The 9,969-nt window shown below is 50.8% G+C and overlaps 1 protein-coding gene across 1 annotated transcript; it reads right to left on the bottom strand.

Annotated features, from left to right (window-relative positions):
- Positions 1–431: 431 nt before the first annotated feature.
- LOC144935047 (phosphoglycerate mutase 2-like) lies at positions 432–9,197 on the bottom strand. The gene is made up of 3 exons (XM_078861360.1): positions 8,552–9,197; positions 3,696–3,876; positions 432–1,542 (listed from the first exon to the last, which is right to left on the bottom strand). Exons 1-3 carry the CDS (start codon positions 8,963–8,965, stop codon positions 1,376–1,378), a joined length of 762 nt encoding a protein of 253 aa, XP_078717486.1. The 5' UTR covers positions 8,966–9,197; the 3' UTR covers positions 432–1,375.
- Between the last annotated feature and the right edge of the window lie 772 nt (positions 9,198–9,969).

Genomic DNA, 9,969 nt, shown 5'->3' with positions numbered 1-9,969 from the left:
ACTGGTCAAGGGAGTTATTTTTTGTTTTACAGTAACTTACTATTAACTCACGGTAATGAATACAAAATAAACTAATTCCACTTGCAATTTGTTGCAAGGCAAATTATTCACCAAAATGCTGGCAAAGGACATTGGTTTGGTGAAGTGGCGGAGGAAGAGGGGCAGATGTCCAAGACCGATTCTGATATCACTCATCACCAAGCTGGGGATTGAATTCAGGTTCCTAGGTTCAGAGTACAGTGCACAAACCACTTCACCACTACTCATTCCAAAAGTATTATATTCTGCACTGTAGAAAAAAAATGCATTGATTCTTTCTAAAAAATGACATGGATTGCCATATTCCAATTTTGCTATATTGGTGTAAAAAAAAAAAGTGTTTTACAATAAAAACTGAACATTGACACAGACCACTCACTTGGACAGCAACATTCAACATACTCTTTTTAATTTAGGATTGCATTTGAAGCACTACAAGCATTTAGCGACTTCAGGACACACATAAATACGAAAGTAAAACGACCAGACCGACAGTGTAAAACTTAAGCTAGCAACCATTGCAGACAATGGTTTAGTGAAATGAGTAAAGGAAATGGTTCCCCGTGCTTTTCCCTTTATATACCAACATTAATCTGACTGAACTACGACACTCGCAAACGAGTATCATTTGCACTTCACATCGACTTCGAACCAAATCTTCGACAGGTGTGAATTGCGTCCGAAAACCAGGTCACGTTTACGCACCGACACTTTGAACGTTACCGATACAGTGCGCTTGAACTAGCGTGTCACTTGCGCTTGTATTTTTTGTTTTACTTTTTTACACGTGTAATTGTACCACGAGGGTGCAATGCCTGAAAGGAACGGGTCCAGGTGCAAGAGGACTACGACACAAAAACACACGCGTTATGAGATGGCGGGTCACGCCAACCAGAGGCACACCCAGGGTTGGGGGGGCAAAAGGAGCAGATTTCCCCCCACTGCCCCAAAATGTTCAATCTGCCCTTCGAGGTCAGTGAAATTTTCTTAGATTTTTCATAAATGTAAAATTCGAAATAACTCTTAATGTATAATTTATATTAGACATTTTTATATTGCATTATTCAATCTTAGATCATATGCATGCAAACTAATTCTGAATCCATTTGCATCCTGCTCCTATATTTTGCTCCTTGGGTGCACCACTGACGTGAAAAAGTATCTCCGCTAATGCCTGGCCCTCTCCCTCCTCTTTGCCAAGCCCCTAGCTTTGACTTCATGCTTCACATCCCACCAGGGTGAGCAACGTGCCCGCCGCCTTTCTCTCCCACGTGTGCCTGCGTGCGCCCGCGTGCGGCGATCCAGCGGCAGAGCCCTCGGCGTGGGTGGGCGCCGCTCACTTGGCCTTGCCCTGGGCCGCCACGGCCGCCATGGCTGCCTTGACGGTCTCCTCGTCCCCCAGGAACTGGCGAGGACCGGTGGGCTTGAGGTTGGCGTCCAGCTCGTAAACGATGGGAATGCCAGTTGGCAGGTTCAGCTCCATTATGTCGGCATCCGACATTCCTGGGGGGGTACAAGGGGTAGGATGAGGGGAGCAAGTGAGACCAACGGAAAATTCACTGTTGGAGCGAGGCCCGCTCTACCACTGTGCGGGTCATGAGTTTTGTTTGACCACAACTTCACCACGCTGGTCAGGGCATGTTGGCGAAGTACCTAAACTTGTAACTAATTATAGGTTCACTTTGTGATGTTGCCACTGGCCGACCCTACTCTAGCTCAAATAGACTCAACCGATGCACAGATGGGAGGTCCTGAAAGCCTATCTCTTGCCCACTCAGCAGATCAGGGCTATAATTACAAGCGTGACCTTTTCGTAATGGCAATGTGGCCACTCTTGTCCTCGTCTACGTGCAGTCTCTGCTGCGCAGAATGCAGGGCGGCATCCTCCCCATTTAAAGCAGTGCTTCTCCCCTCTCGGGAAGCGACGGTGGTGCAGGGTCGGCTGTGCATAGACGAGGGTGGGGTGCGCCAGACATGGAAGGCACGGAGGATCGGGTTTTGCGATGCTGGATGCCGATAAAGGGCAGGAGAAGGGCTTGACCTTCACGAAAGCCAAAACTCAGAACTCTCCTAACCTGATGATTAATATTGCACCATTGCAGCCATGCACTGCTGTGCAGTTATGTTTTCTGAAACTTCAAGCTCTGTGCACTAATGCACACTAATGGTAATTTTTTGCTGTTGCTTATTGCCATTTTTTTATGATGGAAGGGTTGCTTCAAGGCATAACAGTGCATTCATTAATCAATAACAATACTCTAACATTGCACGCATTAAAGCATGGACTTCAAATTCGGTTATTTGCAATATCTGCAAAAGATTGCAAATATTGCAATTACAGACTATACAAATGAGTAGAAACTCGAAATAAGAAAATGTTATTGCCGAATCGAAATCTCAATCCTGAAAAACTATAACTCCTAGATTAGCTGAAGAGGTGAGAATGCATTATTAGGTCCTTCCCTAAAAAGCAGTCTGCAATTCTTTACAACTGCAGCTTCTCTCAAACATGCAATGGAGCTGCTTGTGCAATAACCAGGCAGTGTCATTTCAGGGAGAATATTATAATGTGCATGCGCCATGTAACGAGACCTCCACACTGCAAGCTGACCATCTTACAGCTGGTACAGTAGTGACAGTTGCCCTTTCCAAAGTGGACGCTCCCAGCCAGCCAGACGCAGGCTTGGCTCTAATGCTCTAACGTGCCAATATAGCATTACCCTTGTCAGCATGTCAGCAGTGGCACACAAATAGACTTCAGATGTTCCGTGCAGGCAACCGTGCGGTTTTTTCCTGCCGTTAAAAATGGAGCGAGCAAATGTCTGACCGTGTCCTTCTTTGCATCATGCCGACAGACAGACCAGTGTACGTTCAGTGGTTAAGGAAGTTGAAAGATAGCGCATGCTGCAATTGCCGAACTGCACCGATGTGCAAATGTCTACGAAAGCAATAATGTTACGTAACGGAATAACTTTGCATCGAAGTGAACTGTGAAGGCACCCATTATGCATCTGCACTTAAGGCAACTTTCTGCTTTCCATTGTCACTCAACATGAATAATAGAGCATTGCATTAGGCGTCAATTCATATTTCACCTTGCCATCGGTGGCACTGTAGTGAGGGAGGGAAAAAAATTCTCTGACAATAACGTTGTGGCCATTTAGAATTGGCCTTGGTGCTTAGTGTGCACTGTAATTGTTGTGTTAATGGGCGAAGCACACCCACAAAAGGGCAAAAAACCCAGCATAATGGATAGCGTTAGTGTTACGGATCAGAAGAAAGATTACAAATCATTCAGAAGTGGTCATGGGTGACCCCAAAACCATATATGGGAACAAGGGGGTAAATAGGGATAGGGTTAGAGCTGTGAATTGGCTGCAGGAACTACCAGGGGAGCAGTGTTGCGTACGTTTTACAGAGCATGGTTGGATTTTCCCAGCGACACCATCATGAAATTCACACCAGCAGCATAGCGATCGAGGGTGCAGGCGGCGCAACTACACTCGCCTTCCTAAGCGGCTCAAACTCCGGGCTACTAAGAGGGGAGAATGAGATAGTGTGGTCCCCAATCTCATTCCTTGCACCAGAAACCCATAACCAACCACACTGCACCACCGACTTTTAACACGCGCACACAGCGGCCGCCCACCCCTTACCCTCCAGGTGCTTGACGATGCCGCGCAGGCTGTTGCCGTGCGCAGCGATGAGCACGCGCTTGCCGGCGAGGATCTGCGGCGCGATGTGGTCGTTCCAGAAGGGCAGCGCACGAGCAATGGTGTCCTTCAGGCTCTCGGACTTGGGCAGCTCCTCGGCCTTGAGGTCCTTGTAGCGCCGGTCCTGCGTGCGGGAGAACGGAAACCGCGGCGGCAGCGGCGTCAGTGATTTGTTCATAGCATGGTTCAGCATTGGAAGAGTTGTTGCCCATGATGCTGCTGAACTGTCATGATCCTCGGCTTTACAAAGCAGCCAGTAGGCGTTAACGACGCGTCGAATAAAAGTGGAAACGCATTTGATCAATCCCAGGGAAAATGGTGGGCCAGGGTTTGGCCATGTAATTACATATCTATTTTATACAATCCACTGCTGGATGAAGGCCTCCCCAGTCAGCCATGTGGGTTGTACGACTACAATTAACTCCGATCTATGCGGGTTGGTGTTGGGCAGGCATCAGCAACCTGCGGCTCCAGAGCCGCACGAGGCTTTTTAAGACTGCATCGTGATGTTATTTATTAAGGACCACCCCATCTCGTATTCACCACATGCATTGCGGCTCTTTAAATAGTTTTTTTTACAGACTTTTTGGCTGGCGACCCCTGGTGTAGGGGCACTTCAGGATTAGTTCAGATATCACTCGCCACTGATGTTAGCTATGGCCAGGAATCAAACTCAATTCGATGGGTTCACAGTGCAGCGTGCTAACTGCTGCACCACCGCTCCATCACACGTAATAGTCAACCTTAATGTACCCAGGAAAGCCTCACTGAATCAGTCTGGAGATTCGTTTTTACGAGGGTCCTGCTTGGGATGTTTGGCAAATTACTTGAGTATGTTTGTGCGTTGGAGGACATCGGAGTGCCTGGAGAAAATCCACAAGGAGAAGAACATTCCAAGGTCACTCTCGCTGGCTTTACTGCCTCCTACTGGCCCCTTAATTATCGGTGGACACACAAAGGATAAGGTGAATTCAGGGCCATAGGGAGGGAGGGAGGGGAGAGTCAGGTGTGGCAGCTTGCTCAGGGCACTGCGTGTAAAGGCAGAGGGGGACCTCATTCAAGAATTTTTGTCCCCTGGCTATGTAAATGAATGTGGCACATTGTTTGGAGTACACATGTACAAACAAACCAAAAATTGTATGTCATTTGAAAATAAATGCAGTATTAATTAGTTAAGAAAAACACCAAACCAATCAATGTCAGCCATTTTATATCCACCGCATATCGGTTACTTCGTTTTCAAACGAAAAAAAGTGGTTGCGCAAGTATTTCTAATCTACTGTATTGCTGGGTTGATATATATCTGTTTTTACACAAGCCCTACGCCACAGATCAGATTATGCACCACATAGGTCACATGTAGCTCTCTATTCGTAATGCATTCATATATCCGCTGCTGTATGAAGCCCTCCAAGCTGTCACATATTTCACGGTCTTGCGAGGGGACAACCCATCCACCAACACCTACAAATGAGCAAATTCCATCGCTCAATCTCCATCTATCGCTAATTTCATGGCTCCATCTCCACGTCATCCCTTGGCCAACGGTAGCACGTGGTAACTAGACAAATTAATTCCTCCCGACACCAGTGGCCGTTGTGAATCAATATCCCATTCGTGCTGCTATGCAAAACCAAATTTGCTACTGCAGCTATTGCCAGTGCTTATGTACAGCAGCTAATGTCGCTATTTATAAATGCTTCTCGCTCTCATTGCTCATGCTTTCATTGCAGCAGCTGTTGTGGACTCTGCTGCTGTCCATGCTACTGCAAGGCACAGCTGCTACTTGAGCTTAGTGCCGTTCCTGCTGCGTCTATAAATTATGCTACTAGTCACTGCTGCTTGTTGGTTAATGGGTTATTATTCTGTATCTAGAACTTCTTTCGCACCGTACGTAGCCAACTGTGTTAATTGGAGGTGTGGCTTCTCCATCAGCTGCCGCTGTAAATGCTATTCCTATTGTTGCAGCTGTTCTACCGCTGCTGCTCCTACAGCGGATTCTATAACCACTGCTCATATAGGCGATGATGATACTACTACTGTAGCTATTCCTACAGCTACTCAAGCTGTTGCTACAATAGACATCGCAAGCTCCTGCCGGAATAGCTGCAGCACCGCACCTATACCAGTACCTGTTGGTGCTACTTTAGCTTTTGCTACAGCTGCTGTCCCTACGACGACACCACTGCTCCTATATCTGCTGTAGCTGCGAAAGGTGCTGCTGTAGCTGTTAATGCTTGCTACTCAAGCCAAGGGTGGCACGGTCGGGTTTTTTACAATCGGGTTTAATTGTCTTTTTATATTAAACCCGATCATCTGAGATTGGGAAGGGACTCACTGGCGCCCACGATTGTGGAGGAGAAGCTCGTGTTCATCAAGACCAACTTGCCTGCCGCATTCTACGACTACCCCGTGCCCGATGGCCCCGAGTACGATAGCAGCACCGACGAGGAAGCAGCCTAAGCCTTGGATCAGAGTTTCGTATTCATTAAACCAGGTTTTAATTCCCCGAAATCGGGTTTAATTGTATGAAAGAAAAAACCCGATGCCTGCCGCTGGAAAAATCGGGTTTTTTCCCACCCATGACTCAAGCTGCTGTCATAGCCGTCCCTGTTGCTGCTGTAGAGAGAGGCAGCAGCAGGAGGAGGAGGCTACGTGCACACGGGCACTGTGCCCATGTCTGCTGCGTGCACCGTGACTCGTTTCCGCAGTGCGGCGCCGCGGTTTGGGTGCCCGATTCGACCTCTTCGCTCCCCTCGGCCCTACCCGGGGGCCCAACCTGGGACCCCCCCCTAACCCCCATCCAGCTCTGCGGAGTCTCCTCTCACTCCCTTCACACCAGGGCAACATAACGACGAGACACGTTGCACACACGCCTGGTAAAATAGAAATCGAGCCGTAACGGTGGATAGTGTGTGTGTTGTGGTGTGTGTGCGAGAGTGTGTGTGTGTGTGATGTGGTGTGAATCAGGAGTTGTAGTATGGTTGACGTGTAGTGTGCGTGGCGTGTGGAGGCAATGGTGTGTCTGTAGGACAGAATAAATTATGCTGTGTCTGTGTGGGGTGTGCATATACTGTACTGCCGGTATGTGGGTTAAGCATGCGGTACACGTGTGATGAATGCATAGTCTGCGATGCAAGGCGTGTGTATGTGTGTCTGTGGAATGTGGTTGTATGTGGTGTGTATGGTATGGATGTTGTGGGTGTGAGGATACATGGTGTGGGTGTGAGGATACATGGTGTGGGTGTGAGGATACATGGTGTGTGTGTGTGTGATACGAGGTGTGCGTGGCATACGTGAATGTGGCGTGTTGTCTGTGGTGTGCGATGCAAAGTGTGCTGTCGTCTGGTGTGGCGATTCAAACAAGGCCACTGCAGCACACTGCAACCTTGAGATGCCCTTGCCTGCAGCCCACTGACCAATCAGTCGTCATTACAAACACGCGTGTGTGTAGTGTGAACACAATATATTGTGTACACAGTGCTGTACAACCCAAGCCACTGGAATTCATAAACAATTATGTGATAAGACAGTACAGCACCAACAACGGGGAGATGGAGCAACGAAATAACCGTGTGTGGAGCAGGAGTGAGATGGAGTGTTGAATACGGTACACCGTGCGAGATGGCAAGGTCTTCTTAATACAGCAGTGGCTCGATTATATGGCCGATGGTGTAGTTCTGTCGAATGCACATGTTTCCCTGCCCATCAAATCACTCGCCCCTTCATGTCACATTCAGCTCGTGTTGGCCACTGCTTGGCCTGGTTAGGCTCAGGCGTGGTTGGGTTCAGGCGTAGATAGGTTCAGGCGTGGTTAAGTTAGTGTGGTTAGGTTCAGGCGTAGGTAGGTTCAGGCGTGGGTTGGGTTCAGGTATGGTTAAGTTCATGCGTGGCTGGGTTCATGCGTAGTTGGGTTCAGGCGTGGCTGGGTTCAGGTATGGTTAAGCTGGTGTGGTTAGGTTCAGGCGTGGATAGATTCAGGCGTGGCTGTGTTCAGGCCTGGTTAGGTTCATGCGTGGCTGGGTTCAGGCAAGGTTAGGTTCAGGCGTGGTTAGGTTCATCCGTGGCTGGGTTCAGGCGAGCTGGGTTCAGGCCAGGTGTTGAAACGGGGTCGGCGTTAGGAACGTCGAGGGGTCATGAGAAATGCGTTTAAGTCATGTACAGTGCCGTCAGCTCTGCTCAAGTCAGGTCAAATATAAAATAATCAATCTTCTGTCAGATTTATTCAGACAATCACTATCCTGTAGGTTATAACAAGGTTTGCAATCTTATCAGTTGAGGTCGAAACGAATTCTCATCGATTCCGATTTTTTTAAAAAAAACCTATACTGTATGTGCAAGTCATGATGTTTAATATTCTCAGATAAAATCTGTGCAATTCGCAAAGGCAATTAAAAAATCAGGTTACAGATTGGACGACGATGCCGACAATTACGCACTGTGCCCAATCCATTCTGCTGCTCGAGTCACCGTAGCAACGGCAGCTCAAGGTGTCTCCATTCTCACTACCCGCACCTGAAACCCCAATCAATGCATGCCAACCCACACGGTTCAACCCCCTATTCGCGTACAGGCAAATCGAGTTTGCAGGGCCATTCGGCGTACAGCCATTTCAATACGTGCAAAATACATGTTTTTGTCCGCATTCGTTTACGTTTCTCCCTTGTGATGGGACTTTGCAGTGTGAGATTTGTAAAAGACACGGGGTTGAACAATAACACAGGGCAGTGACAATGGCTTGACGGGCGTGTCAATGGGCCCTCTCGAACCACTCCAAATCCCGTCCACGGGGCTCTCACCTGCGCGATGGCCTTGAAGTACGCGTGGTCAGACTCCATGGGGGGTGGCGGCACGTCGAAGGAACGACGCCAAATCTTCACCTGCGCCTCGCCGTGTTTGGCGGCCGTCTCCGACTTGTTGAGGCCGATGAGGCCGCCGTAGTGGCGCTCGTTAAGCCGCCACGTACGCACCACAGGCAGCCACATCTGGTCGATCTCGTCGAGGACGATCCACAGCGTGCGGATGGCGCGTTTCAGCACGGACGTGTAGCAGACGTCGAACTTGAAGCCGGCGTCCTTGAGGGCCACCGCGCCGCGCTTCGCCTCCATGAGGCCCTTGTCGTTGAGGTCGGCGTCGAACCAGCCGCAGAAGCGGTTCTCGTTGTTCCAGGTGCTCTCGCCGTGGCGGACGATCACGAGCTTGTACGTGGCCATGATGAATAACGACGGCGGTGGTGGTGGTGGTTTGGGTGAGCGAGTCGGACAGTGGCCGTGCAACAAACAAGACGAGCGAGGAGCCGGCAGCAGCAGAGAGGGCGACTGGGAGGAGACGGTGGCAAGGTCGCTGGCTTTTATAGGCGAGGAGGAGGAGGAGAGGACGATGCGAGTCACGCCCCCCCCCTCCCCCCCGGGGGCAAGAATTCCGCGGTGATCGATACTGGGCTCTCAAGCTGCAGCAAAGGCGGGGGGGGGGCATACGACCCCACTCGGCTGGTGGGATAGAGAGAGAAGTGTCCGTCCGTCCGTCGTGGAGGGAGGGGCTGGGTGGGGAGGGAGGGGCTGGGAGGGGCTGGGTGGGGAGGGAAGGGCTGGGAGGGACTGGGTGGGCAGGGAGAGGCTGGGTGGGGAGGGAGGGGCTGGGTGGGCAGGGAGGGGCTGGGTGGGGAGGGAGGGGCTAGGAGGGGCTGGGTGGGCAGGGAGAGGCTGGGTGGGGAGGGGCTGGGAGGGGCTGGGTGGGCAGGGAGGGGCTGGGTGGGGAGGGAGGGGTTGGGAGGGGCTGGGTGGGCAGGGAGAGGCTGGGTGGGGAGGGGCTGGGAGGGGCTGGGTGGGCAGGGAGGGGCTGGGTGGGGGGGGAGGGGCTGGGAGGGGCTGGGTGGGCAGGGAGGGTCTGGGTGGGGGAGGAGGGGCTGGGAGGGGCTGGGTGGGGAGGGAGGGGCTGGGTGGGGAGGAAGGAATGTGTTTTGTTTGTTGGTTCACCTTTAGATTTCGTTTTTGGGGGGGGGGGGGGAGACACCTTGCCCGGTGTCTGGGGAGCGTTGGCGACTCGAGTTCGATTCCTGCTCACGGCCAACACCGGTGACGATTTATCTGAACCCGTCCTGGGCCTCCCCTAGGTCGACTCAGCCTCAATTGAGTTTCCAGTTGCTGTGTGGAATATACATCGCCACCGGGAAGATAAAGAGCGGTCGGGCGTGGCGCTGGCCACCCACCCCCCCTTC

This window comes from Lampetra fluviatilis, chromosome 12 (genome assembly GCF_964198595.1).
Source record: "Lampetra fluviatilis chromosome 12, kcLamFluv1.1, whole genome shotgun sequence".
In the NCBI taxonomy this organism is placed as follows: Eukaryota; Metazoa; Chordata; class Hyperoartia; order Petromyzontiformes; family Petromyzontidae; genus Lampetra; species Lampetra fluviatilis.
This window is presented reverse-complemented; position numbering and strand designations above follow the sequence as displayed.